The sequence below is a fragment of the Loxodonta africana genome, chromosome 8, assembly GCF_030014295.1.
Source record: "Loxodonta africana isolate mLoxAfr1 chromosome 8, mLoxAfr1.hap2, whole genome shotgun sequence".
Taxonomy (NCBI): Eukaryota; Metazoa; Chordata; class Mammalia; order Proboscidea; family Elephantidae; genus Loxodonta; species Loxodonta africana.
Window position 1 is genome coordinate 121,460,129 of NC_087349.1, and position 20,984 is coordinate 121,481,112.

Below are 20,984 nucleotides of genomic sequence, written 5' to 3' on the forward strand. Positions count from 1 at the left end.
GACTCACAGCGACCCTACAGGCCAGATAGAACTGCCTCATAGAGTTTCCAAGGAGCGCCTGGTGGATTTGAACCGTCGATCCTTCTGTCAGCAGCTGTAGCACTTAACCACTACGCAACCAGGGTTTCCATTCCTCATACTAGGTTACACCATGTTGAGCTGATACTCATCTCTGAAGTTCTCTTCATCATACACTGAAGATACAAAGGCGATCCTCTTCAGAAGGGGTATTTATTGGGTAATGTTTCTGTCCCATAAATCATGACACTGAACAGAAACATTTGGAATGATGTAAAATATGTCATTTAAAAATTAACAGTGAAAGCTGTGAGAGCCGAAACTTGATGGGACTTCCTTGTTTTTCCAGGTTTGGCAAGTTTTCTGCCTTTGACAGGGTGCGGTCTAACCAGTTTTCTCTCGCTCTCTATTAGTGGAAAATATTTGAATTTTCTTTCTCTTACAGGTTTCTGCCTTTTGCAGATTTTACTGAATATACTCTATAAGGAGTCTTAACTGTTGATAAAAAATTAATTTTCATTAATTATATTTGTTATATGCCATGCATCTTAATTCCATTTTCTTTTCCATAACAGCAATTTTTAAAATAATAAAATTAATTTACTTATTTATAAAAAACATAAAATATCTGTGAAAGGAAATGAGGCTTATGGATTAAGATTCTGTAAACTTTATTATAGTATGCCATGATAATGATAAACATACTTCTATTTAGTTTTTAGATACTGCGGTATTTAGAAATAATAGAAAAGAACATTAAATATTGAGTACTATTTTCTAAAGGCATTTTATTTATAAGGTAAAAAGAAAATGATTATCCTATACTTGTGAACATTTATTATTTGAAAAGCAATGTGTTTTTCATTGAATTGGCTAGCAATTTTACCAAAGAACTTTTGATATCCTTAATTTCTAATGTGAAGATAGGGAAACTGAGGCACAGAGAGGTTAAACATCTTACTGGCTTCCACAGCAACTCAGAGGTGAGATCATATGACAATTTTAACCTTTAGATTCCAACTATATATTAAGGTGGGGAAATGAGTTTATGAATCATTTAGATCTTGGTTAAAAATGTATACATATCTTTCTATAGTGTAGCTGCTTGCAAACAGTAAAATCTCCCAACTGCTGCTTTAAAAAAAACTATTATGATCACTGGACAATTTTTGCAATTCATCACTGAAAAGAAAAAAATCTACTCTCTTGGATTAGCTCCACAGAAGCCCTGGTGATGCTGTGGTTAAAGTGCTCAGCTGCTAACCAACCAAAAGGTCGGGGCTTTGACTCTACCAGCTGCTCCGTGGGAGTATGATGTAGCAGGCTATTTCTGTATAGAGTCACAGCTTGGAAGCCCTATGGGGCAGTACTACTCTGGTCCTATACAGTCACTACGAATTGGCATCGACTTGACAGCAGTGAGTTTGGTTTCGTTTTTGGATTAGCTCCAGTCAGTTCTGGTAAGAAATTAAGAGTTGGAATACATAATTTTTTGGTCCTTTGCAGTCTATGGTAATAAATATTTTCTATCCAACTGGCTTGCTTGTCTTACCTATAGTATATTTTCTTCATAGCAGATGGCAAGCAGCTGAAACACTGTTTGAAGATCTTGTTGTCATCAGTTTCTAGTTCCAATCCACATTTTGCACAGCCAGTATATATAATGTTGGGAAGAGAAGAGAAAATACTCTTCAGAGAACTATGCGCGTTTAGGGTTATCTGCCTCTTCTGGGCCACTATAATAGGAAACACCAGCTCTAAAATCTGGGCTTTGATTAGAACCACTCCTATGAAAGCAAACAAAAATAAATATAAATTTTAGAACAAAAAATTATACTAATTTACAAACATAGTTAACTACATAGTTGACTCACAATCACTTTACAGTAACACATACATCCAAGGCCTTGTTCTCGGTCTTCTCTTCTCCACTCTTTTCCTGGACAATCTCACCCGTACTTACGGCTTCAGTGTTTACTCTAGAATGGAAGAGGTTATCTGCCTGCAACTTAGAGTGAAGATTTATTTGGCTATTTCGGCTGAACAGATGGATGTTTTCTTTCTTCCTACCCTCTGGAATCACACAAAATAAGTTTAACCCCTCTTTTAGGAGAAATCGCGTCAAATACATGAAACTAGCTAACATGCCCTCTCTCCCGCCCTGTCTTCTGTCTTGTAACTGACCACCATCGAAATCCAAATAGGAGGTGACTCGAGAGTTAAAATTGGAACCATTGTTCCCTGTCCTTCCATATAAACAACGTGACCCCCCTCTGGAGCTGGGGTCATGAGGACACAGCAACTGGGCCTTGAGGTATGAAAAAACAGCTAGGACAATCTTGGGGAACATCTCTTAGGAAACCTTTCACAGGAACAAATATTTAGAAAGAGCACAAAAGGCCCACGTATCTTCCACACTTAGCTTTTTCTATCAGCATTTAGTAAACAGTTAAGATTTGTTGGACCAATGATTTGCTACTGAAACGTGTACCACTGATTATTCAGAAAGACAATTTAAAATGCAGAATCACAGTGATTTAGTAGCTTTTAGCCAATGTGTGAAAAGGTGAAACTTTTAGTGATCTTACCCATTGGTAATGTCAATATAAACTGATGGTCCTACCACTCCTCAGACCCTGGCAGACATGGCTCCGGCAGCACGTTTGCTCATTCCCACTCCTGCCTCCTCCTAGAGCACATGCTAAATAAAATCTTTCTTTACTTTACTGTAATTTTGTGGTGATTTTACCCTAGGACGGAGGTGAGTTATTCTACTATTCTTTATTTTATCCAGAAAAAACATACCACTAGCTAATTCTCTTTTTGATTAAACTTTCTTTTTTCAATTCCCTGCCCATCATCATCCATACTATGGGTTGTGGGATCTATTTTATTAAAAATAGATGTTTTAGTTTTATTTCAAGAGACTTTTCTTATCCAGGAACCTAAAAATTCCTGACCCAAATTTAATCTGCCTGTGGCATCACTGGAAACCCTGGTGGTGTAGTGGTTAAGTACTATGGGTGCTAATCACGAGGTCGGCAGTTCGAATCTGCCAGGCGCTCCCTGGAAACTCTATGGGGCAGTTCTACTCTGTCCTATAGGGTCGCTATGAGTCGGAATTGACTCGACGGCAGTGGGTTTGGTTTTGGTTTTTGGTGGCATCACTGGCCTGTTTTTTTCCACCCAAAGTGAAAAAAGGTTTTTCTTTCCTGTTGGAAGAGCAGTCAATAGCGAAAACATTACCTCCTGAGTGAATGAAAAAGACTCTAGGCTTACTTAATTTAAATTTCAAAAGGCTTAAAGGCTGCAGGTGGGTGGGGGGCAAATCTTCAGCTGCCAGGCCAGAGACCACCTACTAACCTGATATCAGTGATCTCAGTAAAAGGGGCAGGGCAGGGTTCAATCAATTGCATTAAGATTAGCCAGTGGTTGATCTTCTATTCTTCTCCCTCCTATTCTCTTTAGAAACCTCATTGTAAATAGCCTACTTCAAGCCATTTGCTTTTTTTTTTCCCCCTTAATCAGCATGGTCTCCCTCTATGTACATAGAAAAAATGCTGAGAATAAACCTTATATTTCAATTTCATTGAGTTTTGATTATTCTGGACAGGGTATTGGGTATACAGCTACATGAGCACCAAGATCCGCATTTACTAAATGTTTCTCCCGTGACTCTCAGGGCTCTGAGGCGTGTTCATTCACTCATTTAACCAATACTGAGTATCTACTATCTGCCAGACATTCTTCTTTCCTAAATTATTTACAATACTTCATACTAGTGAGGTCTATGTATCTGAGCATTCTCTTCCCTGCCTGCCATTCACTTCAAAGCCTTCTTAAGACAGTAGACAAATGTGTTCTTCATTCTGTTAAAAAAAAAACTTAGCGTTTTTTTTTTTTTTTTAGCGTTAACATCCTAAGAAATTCTGATTAAAACCTCAGCTGTTTAGGTCACAGGACGTGCTGATACCCGGAGGGAGAAGGTAGGCGTTAGCTCCCATCTTTAGGCTCGCGCTTTCTTTGTAGCTTCACCACCTCTTTGGCTTCTGTCCCCCAGGGATAACACCCTGCAGCCTAAAAGGACCTGCAGGGAGGGAGAGTTTCTCTGACACTCACACTCAGGCAGGCAAAAAGCCTTTCAAAACCCACCTACAGATGAGGGATGGGCTTCCCCAGGCATCGTGCAGGGGATGTGTTCTTTCCACCGTGCGGATGAAATAAACAGGGACACACGATTCCTTCCCTTAGAGTAGGTAGGTGTTGCTCATGTTATTATTATTGTTGACATTACTATCACTACCGCCTATACTGCCCAGTCCTTTGGCTCTTCCATTGCAAAGTTTATTTCTTCATTTCTAAAAAGTCTCAATTACTTCTTCAAATCCTCATATATCCTTTAAGAAGCTGCTCAAATAAATAAAACTACATCGAGGCATGAGTGATTTATGGAAGAGTGTACCTCTGCTGGGAGATTCTGGTGAGGTGACTTATATGGTTTTGGAGGAAAAAAATCATTCAGTCTATATTTTTGTAAACTGCGATAAGAAAGCTGGACAATCTTTATTACCTGTGGGAGCTTTCAGTAGAGGAATAAAAGCCTTGTAGGTTAAAAGCTGAGACAACAGGAGGTTTCTTGCTGGGAGAGTTTCCTTGGCCCCATTTCAAACTATGTTCAGATATCACACACCTTTTTGCAGTGGAGAGATATACAAGCAAATGTTGGGACTGGGAACAGCTGTACACCTTAGGAGGTAGTAAACTCCTGGTCACGAGCTCATCATTCTAGTCTCTTATTGTCTTTTCTGTTTCCTCCAGAGTCAGCATATCTGATAAACTATCGCACACTCTATACCACACCTCTTCTGAGACATGTAAAATCACTAAGAAAATATTTAATGAAGGCATTCAATAATGTTAGAAGAATGTTAATGCCACTTCTATCATTTTGTAAATTTCTACACCTCTTGAAAAGAAGTAAAAAGGCCATTCTGAATGGGGACTCCTCTTCCCCCAGGCTTCCAGCGAGCTGGGTGCTGATATTCTGCTGATGGTAGGCTAAGACACCCAGTGAGCATCTTCATTCCTTTCCAAGGAGTCACAGACAGCCTTACCCACTCTGGTCTAGTTCTGCTGAGAGAGCAGGTCTCCTGAGGAAATCCTCTCACGCTGATCTCCCTTTCTTCCTCCTTGTATTTAATTAACTATAAAATAAGTAAGGAAAAAATACTTGTACTTCCTTGCGCTCTCTCAAATTCTGCCTTAAAAACACACAAACAATGCTAGAAACTGAATTCAACCCTCATAGATGAACATAAAGAAAATGAAAAAGGCTAAAAGGGTCTGTGAACAGAGCCAACCCAGGATAGATTGTAACAGCACAGAGTTCTGGCATGTTTCCCAATGAAGAGTACATCTCCAGGGTTTCCAACAACACCCCTCATTCCTAGTCTCACCCCCAAAGTCCCTGGGGCTATATCCTTGGTAACACTAATCATCAGTGGTATGGCCACCTATTTTGTTATTGTTTTATTTACTTTTTAATCTAAGTCTCCAATCCCAGTAGGTAACTGTTTTGTATAAGCAATAGGTAACAAAGCTGGCTTCTCCATGACACCAAATTAAACATCTAAATGCAGTAACGTAGCCCCTCTACTGCCTTATGGCGTTTCTTCTCGTGGGGACCAGCTCTGTAAGCATGTGGGGTGTTTTTTGAGGGGACGGGAAGCATATAAATATGAAACTGGTTTAGGAACTTCTATGATGCTACATTATTCAAGATTTCACCAGCTGGTATAAATCTAGAGACTTCTGTGGCCACATGCAACTTACTTCCATTTTTGAAAGTGGTATAAAAATTTTATAGTACAAAAGTTTGTCAATTTTCTATCATCTGTGTTTGCCTACCAGAAATATTATTAACCTTAAATTCATATTAACAAATGTTTCAATGTAAGCTTGGGTGTAGGGAGTTTTTCCCTGGGAATAAAATCTCTATGCTCAATTAAAAAAAAGCTGTAGTGGCACAGTGGGTAAGTGCTCAGTTGCTAACTGAAAGGTCAGTGGTCAGCAGTTCAAACTCACCAGTGGCTCCACAGGAAAAAGACGTTGCAATTTGTTTCATGAAGATTAACCCGTAACCTGCTGCTGTCGTGTTGATTCCGACTCATAGCGACCCTATAGGACAGAGTAGAACTGCCCCATAAAGGTTTCCAAGGAGCGCCTGGTGGATCCAAACTGCTGACCTTCTGGTTAGCTTAACCACTACGTCACCAGGGTCTGAAGAGTACCAAACCAAAAAACCAAACCCGTGCCATCGAGTTAATTTCACCTCATGGCGACCCTATAGGACAGAGTAGAACTGCTCCATAGAGTTTCCAAGGAGCGCCCGGCGGATTTGAACTGCTGACCCTTTGGATAGCAGCCATAGCACTTAATCACTAGGCCACCAGGGTTTCCAAGAGTACAGCCTAGGAAATCCTATGAGGCAGTTCTACTTGGTCCTTACAGGGTCGCTATGAGTTGGAACTGACTCAATGGCAATGAGTTGGTTTGGTTTTGGCTACTCAATTAAAAGTCGGGTTTTTTGAGGGTCTTGTTATTTTAAGGAGCCGTGGTAACACAGTGGTTAAGTGCTCACTGCTGACTGAAAGGTCGGCGGTTCAAACCTACCAATCGCTCCAGGGAGAAAGATGTGGCAGTCTACTTCCACAAGGATTACGGCCTTGGAAACCCTACGGGGCAGTTCTACTCTGTCATACAGAGTCGCTGTGAGTCAGAATAGACTCCACAGCACATGACAACGATAATAAGGTTTTTTAATCTGGCATTGGCCCAAGTACAGTAACAGGGACTGGGTTTGCTCTCCTACCCGGAACAACTGAAATACCCAATGTATTAAATGTCAAGAATTTGGACAGTAGGCAGCAAAGGACAGTGACCCCTAAGAAATGAGAAACAAAAAATGTGAGCCCTGTCACTGCCTCAGCTTACAGACTGGAGTTCCTGGCTGTGGCACAAGGAGGGGGAACTCGAACAGAGCCTGATGGCTTCTCTGAGTTAAGGGGAGATGGAGCTGGGGGTCTGGAGAGGCTGAGGGGACTAGAGTTCACAAGGCAGGGTACTGGACAGGCGAGAGCTGAAAGGAGAGCCCTCTGGAGTACTGAGAGTCCTCCTGCAGAATTCAGCTAAGTATAGCTTTCTGCTCAGTAAATGTGACCTGAGGCCAAGGAGAGCTATCTGAAAGGATCACACAGGGCGGGAAATAATGCCTTTCCCTACCAGCTAGAAGAGAAAACCTTGCAATCCACAGTGTTGGGTAAAGAACTCAGAAGCTGTACTTAGAGGGAAATTTATGGCACAAAACACTCATATAGGAAAAGAAAAAAGGTCTCATATCAATGACCTCAATTTCCAACTTCTACATTAAAAAATGAGAAAATGAAGAGAAAGTAAAACCCAGTTAAGCAGAAGAATGGAAATAATAAGCATCAGACCAGAAATCAATGAAACAGAAAAACAACAGAGAAAAATCAATGAAACCAAAAGGCGGTTCTTTGAAATGATCAGTAAAACTGATAAACTAATCATGAAAAAAAAAAAAAACACAGAAAACACAAATTATCACATCAGGGAGGTGATCACTACAGATTTCACAGATATTAAAAAGGATAGGAAGGGAATATTATAACTTTATGCCAATGAATTTTTGTCATTGTTGCTATGTCAACAAATTAGATGAACACATTTCTTTCTTTTTCTGAGAGTGTTAGGGTTAATTTTGGGTTATGTTTAGTTTTAGGGTTAGGTTTATGTTTGGTTTAGGGTTAAGAGTTATGTTTAGGGTTAGGGTTATGCTTCAAGTTTAATGTTGGGTTTTAAGGTTAGAGTTAGGGCTTGACTTTGGGTTAGGGTTAGGGATTGGGTTAGGTTTGGGGTTAGGGTTGGGTTTATGTTTAGAGTTAGAGTTAGGGTTAGGTTTCACGTTACCTTTAGACTTAGGTTTAAAATCACAATTTAGTGTTAGGAATACAGCTAGGTTTAGGGTTAAGTTTAGGGTTATGTTTAGTTTTACAGTCACAGTTGGGTTTAGGATTAGGGTTATATATATTGTTAGGAATAGGTTAAAGATTAGGGTTAGTTTTAGGTGAGTGGTTAGTGTTATGGATTGAATTGTGTCCCCCCAAAATATGTGTTGTTCTAACCGCTATGCCTTTGGTTATAATCCATTTTTGGAATGCATTGTTTAGGATTAGTGTAGGGTGTGAGATATAAAAGAGATTAAATGGGCATAAAAGAAGCAGAGATGGGGGAAGGGAGATGCCAGGCCACAGGAAGACCACCTAGGAGCAGAAGCTCAAAGAGATAAGGACTTTCCTCCAGAGATGACAGAGAAAGCCCATCCCTTGAGTCAGCACCCTAAATTCAGACTTCAAGCCTCCTAAACCATGAGAAAATAAATCTCTGCTCATTAAAGCCATCTACTTGTGGTATTTCTGTTATAGTAGCACAAGATAATTAAGAAAGTTAGGTTTAATATTAGGGTTATTTTTAGGGTTAGGGTTAGGGTTAAGAGTTATATTTAGGCTTAGCATCTGGTTTTAGGGTTTATGTGCAGTTTTTTTTTTTTTTTCCAACTTTTTTAATTAAATTTTATTTTTGGTGAAAATATACACAGTAAAACCTGCTCCCATTTCATGGCTTCTAGACAAAATGATCAGTGACACTGGTTAAATTTCTTCACATTGTGTCAACATTCTCATTATTTCTGTTTTGTTGTTTTACTTCTATTTACTTAAACTCCCTGCCCCCTCAACCTTCTCATCTATGCTTTGAAATAGCTGTTGACCCTTTGGTCTTATACTGATTTTTTTTTTTTTTTAAAGTAATGCAATACTCAAGGGTGACAATCTTTACTCTTTGGGCTAAACTGTTACTTAGTTTAAAAGTGACTTCAGGGAATAGCTTCAATTCAAGGTTTGAAAAGTTACTCAGGGTCATTATCTTGGGGACTGTTCCAAACTCCAATAGATCCATTAAGTCTGGATTCTTTAAGAATTTGAAGTTCTGTTCCTCATATTTTCTCCCTTCTTATCAGGATTTCCCTATTATGTTCCTGATCAGAATGTTCAATACTGGTAGCCCGGCACCATCTAGTTTTTCTGGTCTCAAGGTGGAGAAACAGTGGTTCATGTAGACAATTAGTCCTGCAATTCAGCTCCTTCTCTGATTCTTAGGTTTCCTTCTTTCTCTTTTGTTCCAGACAAATAAAAACCAGCAGTTGTATCTTAGATGGCCACTTGTAAGCTTTTAAGATGTCATACATTACTCACTTTATTGGGAAGTAAAACATAAATTATAAGAACTATATTATGTCATCTGACTCTATTGTCCCATGAGACCACAGCCCCAAGGCCCCCAAACCAAGAGAACTAATCTCATGAGGTTACTGATTACGTCTAATGAGTATCATCAGCATCTGCAACCCTGCACCCCTTTGTTTTTGGTTGTTGCTGAATGCATTTCTTAAAGACATGAACTATCATAGCTCATTAAAGAATAAGCAGACAACCTGAATAGCCTTGTATCTATTAAAGAAACTGAATTTGTAGTTAAAAACCTTCCAATAAAGACAATTTCAAGTCTAGATTACTCCACCGGAGAATTCTATCAAACATTTAAGGAGGAAATCATTCAAATTCTGATCACTGTCTTCTAGAAAATTATAAACGAGGGACTATATTCCGATTCATTTGATGAATATTACCCTAATACCAAAATCAGGAAAAGACATTCTAAGAAAAGATGAAAACTACAGACAAATACCCCTCATAAACACAGATACAAAAATTCTTAACAAATGTTAGAAAACTCAATCCCACAATGCAAAAAGATGATTCTATGTCATGATCAAGTGAGATTTACCCTATAGATGCAAGGTTGGCTTAACATACAAAAATCAATCAATGTAATTAACTATATTAAAAAGATTAAAAAAGAAAAACTTTATGATCAGCTCAAATAGGTACAAAAAAGCATTTAACAAATTTCCATACCCATTCCTGATAAACACCTTCAGCAAACTAGGAGTAGAAAGGTATTTTCTAAACCTGCTAAAGGCCATCTATGGAAAACCTACTGTCAACAATGTAATCAATGATGGAAAAAAAGAACACTTTCTCCCTAAGATCAAGAACAAGGTTAAGATATCCACTTTCACATCTTCTATTCAATATTATACTAGAGGTTCTACCAAAAGCCATGAGGCAAGTAAAAGAAAAGGCATTCAGATTGGAGGGGAAGAAGTAAAACTGTCTTCTTTCACAGACAAGACAGTCTATGTAGAAAACTCAAATCTACAAAAACCACAGCATAAAAATACAAAACTCTGGCAGAAGATGTGAAAGACTTGTACTCTGAAAACTACAAAACATTGCTCAGTGAAATTAAAGAAGACCAGAATAAATGGAGAGATACATATTTGTTCATGGGTTGGCAAACTCAATATTGTTAAAATGTCAATTCTCCCCAAATTGATCTATAACTTTAACACGATCTCAACCAAAACTGCAGCAGGGTTTTTTCTGTTTATCAAAATTGACAAACTGATTCTAAAATTTATATGGAAATAGAAAGGACCTAGAATAGCCAAAACCACCTCGGGAAAAAAAATAAACAAACTTGGAGGGCTAACACTATCTAATTTCAAGATTTATTATAAAGCTACACTAATCTAAAGAGTGTGGTATTGGTGTAAAGATAGACAAACAGATCAATGAAACAGAAAAGAAAGTTCAGAATTAGGCCCACACATATGTGCACAACTGATTTTTGACAACAGATGCAAAGGTTATTCACTGGACAAGGAATAATCTTTTCAACAAACTGTGCTGGAACAACTGGGTATCCATATACAAAATAAATAACTTCAAGTTATACCTTATACCATGTACAAAGATTAACTCAATATGGATCACAGACCTAAATATAAAACTAAAACTAAAACTTCTAGAAGAAAACAGAGGGGAAAACCCTTAGCGGCCTTAGGTTAGGTGAAGATTTCTTAGATATGACACTAAAAGCACAAGTCATGAAAGAACAAATGGATAAACTGGACTTAAACTTGTGACCTTCAAAAGACCTTGTTAAAAAAAAAAAAAAAAAACGGAAAGACAAGCCATAGACTGGGAGAAAATATTTGCAAAGTATACACCTTAAAAAAGACTTGACCAAGAATATACAAAGAACCCTCAACATTCAGTAATAAAACAATCCATCCAATTTTTTTTGAAATGGGAAAAATGTGTGAATAAACACTACACCAAATTAAGATATATGGATGGCAATTATGTACATAAAAAGATGTTCAATATTATTAGCCAGTCCCAGAAACTAAATGAAAATTAAAGCCACAAAGAGATATCCCTACATGCCTATTAAAATAAAAAACCAAACCCGTTGAAACTGTCGATTCCAGCTCCTAGCAACCCTGTAAGACAGAGTAGCACTGCCCCATAGGGTTTCCAAGGCTGTAATCTTTACGGAAGCAAACTGCCACATCTTTCTCCCGCAGAGCTCGTAGTTTGAACTGCCGACCTTTTGGTTAGCAACCGAGCGCCTAACTACTGTGCCACAAGGGCTCTTTACACACCTAATAGAATGGCTAAAATTAAAAAGACTAACCATACCAAGTGTTGACAAGGGTGTGGAGAAAACAGAACCTTCATATACTGCTGGTGGCAATGTAAAATGGTACAACCACTTTGGAAAACATTTGGGCAGTTTCTTAAAAAGTTAAACACACACCTACTATATGACCTAGCTATTTATCCCACACCTAGGTTATCTACTCAAAAGAGAAGAAAGCATATCTCCATATAAAGACTTGCACAAATGTTCACAGATGTTTTATCTGCAACTGCCAAGAACTGGAACCAAGCCAAACGTTCATCATCAGGTGAGTGGGTAAACAGATCGTGGTATATGCACACAGCAGAATGAAAAGGAATGAACTACTGATGTGCACAACAGCATGGATGCGTCTCAAAAGAATATGCTAAATGGAAGATGCTGGAGAAAACAGGGCAAATGCCGTATGATTCTATTACATAAAAGTATAAAAAATTCAAACTAACTTCTCACGACAGAAAGCAGATCAGTGGTCGCCTACAGGGACGAGGGCCAGTGAGGGGTAGGGGAGAGAGATTACAAAAGGGAAGAAAGGGCACTACTTTGACTGTGGTGATGGTTTTACGGGTCTATAAATATGGCAAAACTCACTAATGTGTACACTTTAAATAAGTGGTTTATTTATAAATATTGCCGCAAAAGCCCTATTAAAAATGTTTTAATGGAACACTCTGAATCATATGTAAAAAGTACTAACTTTGAAATATCCTATGGTTTGATTACGATACAACTTTTTAAATTTCTGTGGAAGTACCAAAAAGGGGCATAGCATCCTACTAAAAAAGATCCAGAAATATACCTGAGAATCTCAGTATGTGAACCCTTACCTTCAAATTATTTCGTTTTTGACGAAACTCTTTTTATTAGGAGAATTGTAAACATAATCTTATTTCACTTAAAATGCATGTAGCATTTAATAAAATTTTAAACCACCTATAATTCAGAAAATTCTTTAGAAGAATAAAGTTAAAATTCGATAACAAGACTCAAAGTTTTTGTGTTATTCTCAATAACCTAATCTAGAAGAGGCACTAAAAATAGTAATCTCAGACAAATCTGATAAAAATATTTGGTCAAATATTTTCTTCTTTGTTAAAAATTTCAAACTGTGGAACCAAGTGAAGCAGCAGATGCATCTCATTTTATTCAATCTATGAAAGCTTAGTGGCTCGATAAAATATCTATCTCAACAGTGACTCTGGTTAGGGTTGTTTTATTTCTGATTTATTAAATGATGAACTGCTGGAAACTATACACAAAAAATATTTTTAAATGATTCCTAATAATTACAAATTAACCTCTAAGAATTAGAAGCAAAAAGCTAAGAAGCTGCCAGTATCTGGTCTAGCTATTTGCAAAGATCTATCTTTCTGTTTTATATTCAGTTAAAGATTTTTAAAAGATATAAAAATCAGGTAAAGATTTTTCCTACAAATGGTAGCTTCTTCATTTATATTAAAAGTAGCAATAATTGATATATATAAAGATCTTACCTGAACACTTATCCTCTAGGTATGTTGCCAAATCTGACACCTCCACGAAGGATGGTGTACTTGTTTGAAATTCCGCTTTAAATTTAATTGCCCGCACATCATCATCAAACAGGCACTCACAGGATGACCACGGTGTTGTGTGCAATTCTAGGTTTTCTACTATGCAATTTCGCTGGACAAAAAGATATTTAAATTCCCAGATATAATCTTAAACAAACAAATAAAAACACAAAGTCACCAAAAATGAAATCGTCTAGGCTCAGAATCAGGTTAAACCGATGGATTCAACTACACAAACACAACCTTTATCACCTAAGGAATTTAGGTAGAAATAGACAAAATACGAATGTTGCATTAAGGCAACGAGATAAGGATGCTACAGACAGCTTTAATGAAAAATTTTTCTAAAGACTTCTTGGTCTCCTACACACTTATAATTTATTAATCATAGTCAACTGCTTTGCAGAATAGCAAATTTTTATTTTGATATCTACAGGTAAAGATTAAAAAAAAAAAAACCATAAGGACAATGAAATAGACATAGGTCTGCCATAACCAATATTTTGCTGATATTTCAACACCTCAGTTATCTTACATTTAGCTAACTTTTTCAGGAAAAAAAAAATTTAGACAAGGTCACACCTATTTTTAATGATCTCAATAATAGTTCAAATTCTTAAAACCACAGCAGCACAGACTTTCTCACCAAATAACCATAACCTACATTAAAAAGCTCAACTTGAAAACTGTAATAAAACAAAAGAAAGTTTCTTAGCACTAGTTTTCCTGATAATAACAGCTGTCTTTTTAGTTTCCCACTTACTTCAGGCCATAAGTCTAATTCGCACCTCACGCCCACCTCAGAGTTTCTTTGATTGGACAGTTGTTTTTTTAGACAATCTTAAGTCATTAAATCTGCATAGACAAAGCATCATTAAAGAACTAAAACATATATATTCCAACTTGCCGCTTAAAACCATTATTTTTTAAATAACTTTGTTTTATTATAAAATATGTTTAGAAATCACAGACAAGCTAGATAAATAACACCAATAATTTCATCGCCCCTAAATAAACAGTTACATTCCAGTGGACATTCAGTTTTTTTTATTTGTTTGATTTTCACTTAAGATATCAAGCATATTTTTACATATCATTAAGTATTATTCTACATTATTTTTCAATACTGCATGATAAGCCATTACATAGATATCCCAAAATCTTAAAAATTATTATAACAATCCTCTACTTGGGGGCATTTTTCATTTTTCACTATTATAAAAAATATAGTGCTAAACATATTTTTAGCTACCACTTTATGCATAGTTATGTTAAATTCTTACAGGTGTAATTATTGGGCCAAGAAGTATTCCAAATTTAAGGCTTTCCATGAGTACCGTCAATTGTCTTCAAGATAGATTCTGCTAATTTATATTTCCAATAGTCTGTGAGAGTGGCTGTTAGCCCCATTATCTTCTCTATCAATTTCTTAGGAGAAAAATCATCTATCACCTATTTGCTTTATTTGTGTTTTCAATTACTAGTGAGAGTAATTTTTTTTTTTCAATCTTTATTGACCATTTTTATTTCTTCATTAGGGGTTTGCCTGTTCATATCCTCTGTCCAGTTTTCCTTAGAGATTATTTTCTGAGTGCATTTTTTTATGGCTTATCACTTGTGCTTTAATTTTGTATATGGTAGGTTTTATGTATAGTAGTTTTTGCTTTTTTTTTAAACCTGCCAACCTTTATCATTCCAAATAAGTTTGCCTCTATTTTCTTCTACTACCCATTGTTTAGTGTAAAAAAGAAAATTGAATCTCTAATGCATCTGGAATTTATTTTGATACAAACGTGAAGGATGTATTTAACTGTGTTTATTTTCTTAAATTGTTAGCCAGATGTTCCAATCGCTACCTATTCTATTTTCAAAAGGAGGTTTTTAGGTACCTTTATTTTTTAATCATAAAATAAAATTTATTTACTGTAAAATATTCAGGCGGTAAAAAAAAGGGAGAGGTAATAGGTGAAATAAGATCGGTCATGTTTTAATAGACTGGGTAATGGTACTACAGTTCATTATACTGTTCTGCTTTTGTATATGTTTGAAATTTTTCATAACAAAAGTTTAAAGAATAAATGCAAACGCTCACACACATAAAATTCACACCAAAGGTATAAAGATACTACCACACAAAGATATCTGGTACCCACTTTTCCAGTTTTTTAAATGTGTACACATATTTACAGATACATTTTTATTAAAATGGAATCCTATTATATACGACTCATAGCTAGCGACTCTTAGGGTCGCTATGAGTCAGAATCAATTTACAGCAACAGGTTTGGTTTTTTTGGTTTATTGTATATGAGCTTTTAAAACCTACTTTTTAAACTAAAAAATCTGTTGCTGTCGAGTCCTGACTCACAGTGACCCTATAGGACAGAGCAGAACTGCTCCATCGGGTTCTAAGGAGTGCCTGGTAGATTCAAACCACCGGCCTTTTGGTTAGCAGCCATAGCTCTCAACCACTCTGCCACCAGGGTTTCCTTTTAAACTAAATAACCTAGCATATACATCATACCGAGTTAACGAACACACATACATTCTGTAGTGAACACCTCTGAGTGTCCACCCAGGCCAGGAGTGGCTCCCTTAACTATTTTCTCTCTCACTGAAATAGCTTAAGTCTGATACTTGTACTTTGTAAGCCTGTCCTCCCGGCCAGAGTTAACAGAACCAGATCTAATCTGGGCAATCAGATTCTCTTCCCTGGGAATTTGGAAACGGGACAGGTCTCCTGAAAGGAAACATGAGCTCAAGGAGCCACGGAGTAACCATCTTCTGCTTTCCCTTGGTTTGAGAAGCAAGTGACGTCTGCACCCAGTGAGTAAATCAGATACCCAGAGAAACTGTCTGGAACCTGTGGGGCTTTTCAGCTCCTGGTTCCACGTCGCTCTGCGACACCAACACTTTTGCCCTTAAGTGCTGTGAGACACCTCTGTATGCTTCAAACACATGCCCCTTAATTGGTTAAGCTGGCCAGAGTGGAGTCCTAGTTCTAACTACAAGCCCTCAGTGTCCAGGTTTTAAAATAATTTTTGAATACATCCCATGGATTGCAAAGCCTTCATGCACATACATTTTAACTTTATGATTTTTTTTAAAGGTTCTTATCATTTGAATCAAGTAAAGTTATTTCCTCCTCAAACTTGAGTCTCTTACTCCATTAAAGACAGTGGGAATTGTGTAGCTAAAAAAAATGTTTACCACTGGTCTGTATTTTATTATCCATTCACTCATTCCTTAAGCAAGTATCTACTGGGGCAGGCACAGTGCTGTGCGGTGGTGGTCCAGTGGTGAAGACGCTAGACAAGGCGCTTACAGTCACAGGACTTGCAATCTAATGAGAAAAAACAGTTAACATACAAGCCAATGAATAAGCTAGGTAATTTCCAGCTGTGTTATGTGCCACGAATGGGTTAAAAACGGTGACCAGATAGAGAGTAGCATATCCACTGATGGAGTATATACAGTCTTAGAGCTGAGACATGAAGGAGGCATCCTGTAGGAAAGCTAAAGAAAAAGCACCCTCACCAAGAAAACAGATAAATTCAAGATCCTGGCGCAGGAAGAAGCTTGGCCCGTTCAAATAACAGAAAAGAGCCCCGCACAGATCTGGCTAGTTAGTCTGAGGGAGAGTGACAGGAGACAATCTGCAATACATTTCTATGTTTGAACCGTAAATTAAGAGTGTGACCAGATTCCAAATCTATCCACGCAGATAGAACTATGATTATGCATGAAGCATAATTATAAATGCTGGGATCACTTATGTTACTCTGTACTTAATTACTAACATCATGAGAATACTTTCTCATAATTTGTTACATTTTTTAAATACTAGACTTCTACTGAATAATTTCAGAAGGATACTGCATTGGTATAGCACTGAATTCTGAAAAGCTTATTTTCTGCTTACCCTATTACTCCTAGGAAATATAACTGATGTCCCTAAGTCCACCAACCATTAGGACTTAAACCATGACCGATCCTTGCTCCAGATAGCAGGTTTTTTGCTACATATAAAAAAATTCCTACTGTTGTTGTTGTGTGCCATCAAGTCAATTCCAATTCATAAGGGACCCTACCAGACAGAGAATTGCCACATAGGGTTTCCAAGGCTGTATTCTTTTTTCTAAATGTTATTTGTTTTGTCACTGTTGTTGAGAATACACACAGCAGAACATACACCCACTCAACAGTTTCTACATGTACAATTTAGTCACACTGTTTACATTCTTCGAGTTGTGCAACTATTCTCACCCTCCTTTTCTGACTTGTTCCTCCCACATGAACGTAAACTCACTGCCCCCTGAGGTTCCTATCTAAACCCTCAAGTTGCTTTGCTACTTTGATCCCATATAGCTAGTTCTGTGGCGTAGTGGTTAAGTGCTATGGTGGCTAACCAAAAAGGTTGGCAGTTCGAATCCACCAGGCACTCCTTGGAAGCTCTATGGGGCAGTTCTACCCTGTCCTACAGGGTTGCTATAAGTCGGAATCGACTCGATGGCAATGGGTTTGGTTTTGGTTTAGCTAGTTCTTAAAAGAGCATAATACTCGAGGCAGACTTTTTTTTTTTTTTACTAGTTAAGCTAAACTACTGTTTTGTTTTAAGATGACTTCAGGGGATATTTTTAGTTTCAGGTATAAAGATTACCTTAGAGCAATAGCTTCAGGGATTCATCCACCTTCCATGGCTCCAGAAAGTCTGGAGTCCATAAGAATTGGAAATGCTTTTCTACATTTTCCCCCTTTTGATCAGGATTCTTCTATAAATTCAAGATCCTGGCGTAGGAAGAAGCTTGGCCCGTTCAAATAAATACTGATCAAAATGTTCAGTAATGGCAGCCAGACACCATCCAGTTCTTCTAGTCTCATGGTAAAGGAGGCAGTTGTTCATAGAGGCAGTTAGCCACATATTTAATATCCTCCTATCCCTGACTCTCCTTCTTCCGTAAGCTTTTAAGATCCCAGGCACTACACGATGAACTAGGAGGTAGAAGCACTAAACACATTATTAGGCCAATTAACTGGAATGTCCCATGCTTTTTTTTTTTTTTTTTTTTTTTGCCAATTCAACTTTTTACAGGTATGCAATTTACTGACAGCAATTACAATAAACTGGCTGTGCAACCCTACCCTTAATCAGTAAGTGTTTTCTATCACCTTTAACTCCCCTTTCCCTCCTCCCTCCTATCCCTAGTAACCACTAATAAACTTTGGTCTCTGTACATTTGCCTTTTCTTGTCATTTTATATAAGTGAGGTCATACAACAGTTGTCCTTTTGTGATTGACTTAGTTCACTCACTGTAATTTCTAGATGGCAGTGGGATTTTTTGGTTTAATCTCTTCGAGCTCCATCCATACTGTAGCACGTATCAAGACTTCATTTCTCCTATTGAGTGAGTAGTATTCCACTGCATGTATACACCACATTTTGTTTATCTGTTCGTTTGTTGATGGGCATTTAGGTTGTTTCTACCTTTGGGCTATTGTAAATCGTGCTGCAGTGAACAGCGGCATACAAGTCTCTTTTTGAGTCTCTGTTTTCAAGTCTTCTGGGTATGTACCTAGGAGTGGAATTGCTGGATCATGTGGTAGTTCTATTTTTAGTTTTTTGAGGAACCACCACACTGTTTTTCACAATAGCTGTGCCATTTTGCATTCCTACCAGCAAAGGATAGGGGTTCCAGTTTCCCCACGTGCTCACCAACATTTGTTGTTTTCTGTTTTTTTGTAACCTAACCCATCTTTAAAAAAAATACCCACTGCTGTCGAGTTGATTCTGACTCATAGCGACCCTATAAGACAGAATAAAACTGCCCCACAGAGTTTCCAAGAAGCACCTGGTGGATTCCAACTGGTGACCTTTTGGTTAGCAGCCACAACACTTAACTACTATGCCCCCAGGGTTAGTGGGAGTGAAATGGTATCTCATTGTGGTTCCCTTTTGCATCTCTTTGATGGCTAATGACACTGAGCATCTTTTCATGTGTCTAGTGAATACCTGAATGTCCTCTTTAGTGAAATGTCTGTTCAAGTCCTTGGTCCATTTTATGATTGCTTTATTTGGCTTTTTTGTTGTTAAGTTGTTGAAGTTTTACATATATTTTGGTTATTAGATTCCTGCCGGATATATGGCTTCCAAAGATACTCTCCCAGTTGGTGGCTTGTTTTTTCACTTTCTTGGTAAAGTCTTTTGATGAACAAACGTTTTTAATTTTTTGAGGTCCCATTCATTTTTTTTTAATTGTTTGCACTTTTGTTATTATATTAGATAATCCATTGTTGAAAGCTAGGCCCCTGCTTTTTCTTCTCAGAATGTTACAGTTTTAGTTTGCACATTTAGGTCCTTAATCCATTTTGAATTTGTTTTTGTGTCAAGGCTGTAATCTTTACGGAGGCAGATTGCCACATCTCTTTAACAGAATAGCTGTGGGGTCCAAACCACCAACCTTTTGGGTAGCAGCGAGAGCTTAACCACTATGCCACAGGAGCTCCTTAAATTCTTACTAAAAAAAAAAAAAAAAACTAGCAACGTGCATTTCACAAGAACCTGAATTTTAGAGTTTCTTATTACTCATCCCAAATAACTCATTATTTCCAGTACTCAGAATAATTCTTGATGATTATTTCTGATTATACCATTGTATGGACTGAACTGTATCCCCACAAAATGTGTTGTAAACCCTAACCCATATACCTGTGGTTACAGTCCCATTTGGGAATGGGTTTTGTTATGTTAACGAGGTAGTGTTAGTGTAGCATGTGTTTTAAACCAATCTCTTTTGAGATATAAAACAGCAGATTAAGCAAGTAAGCAAACAAGCAGAGATGGGGGAAGATAAATGCTGTGTCTCCAAAAAATGTATATCAACTTGACTAGACCATGATTCCCAGTACTGTGTGACTGTCCACCATTTTTCCACCTGATTTGATTTTCCTATGTGTTGTAAATCCTATCTCTATTATGTTAATGAGGTGGGATTAGTGGCAGTTATGTTAATGAGGCAGGACTCAATCTACAAGATCAGGTTGCTTCTTAAATCAATCTCTTTTGAGATATAAAAGATAGAAGGGAGCAGAGAGACATGGGGACCTCATACCAAGAAACAAGAGCCAGGAGAACAGCATGTCCTTTGGGCCCAGGGTCCTTATGCTGAAAAGCTCAACTGGGGAAGACTGATGACAAGGACCTTCCCCCAGTGCCAACAGAGAGCGACAGCCTTCCCCTGAAGTTGGTGCCCTGAATTCAGACTTCTAGCCTCCTAGACTGTGAGAGAACAAATTTCTCTTTGTTAAAGTCATCCACTTGTGGTATTTCTGTTATAGTAGCAATAGACAATTAAGATAGATGCTAAGCCACGTAACGACCACCAAGGAACAGAGAGAAACAGAAGCTGAAAAGAGACGAGGACCTGCCACCAGAGCCGAAGGAGAATGAAAGCCTTCCTCTAAAGCCAGTGCCCTGAATTTGGACTTGTGTTTGTTAAAGCCACCCACTTGTGTTATTTCTGTTACAGCCGCACTAGATAACTAAGACAACCACTTAAACGTGATTTTGCTATCCTCAAGAGCAAGTGGAACAAGTGTCTAGTACAGAGGTTAATACCAAGAATGCCTTCAGAAATATTAAATAAAGAGCATGCTAACATTTTCTGAAGATAAAACTATGTAAGTGATTCTCCAAAATTGGTATATTCCCATCTTAAAAAAGAATG

The 20,984-nt window shown here is 37.6% G+C and overlaps 1 protein-coding gene across 9 annotated transcripts in view; it reads right to left on the reverse strand.

The window, feature by feature from the left end:
• The window catches only part of SHLD2 (shieldin complex subunit 2), a 141,378-nt gene that overhangs the window by 33,215 nt on the left and 87,179 nt on the right, over positions 1-20,984 (reverse strand). For 6 of the 9 annotated variants that reach the window (XM_064290296.1, XM_064290294.1, XM_064290297.1 and 3 more), the window contains 2 exons: positions 13,200-13,406; positions 1,571-1,805 (listed from right to left, as the gene is read on the reverse strand). In XM_064290296.1, the coding sequence (XP_064146366.1) occupies positions 1,571-1,805; positions 13,200-13,406 (442 nt within the window). Of the gene's footprint in view, positions 1-1,570; positions 1,806-5,132; positions 5,223-13,199; positions 13,407-20,984 lie in introns of those variants that run through there. The other 3 variants (XR_010322797.1, XM_064290298.1, XM_064290299.1) reach the window with 3 other exon arrangements.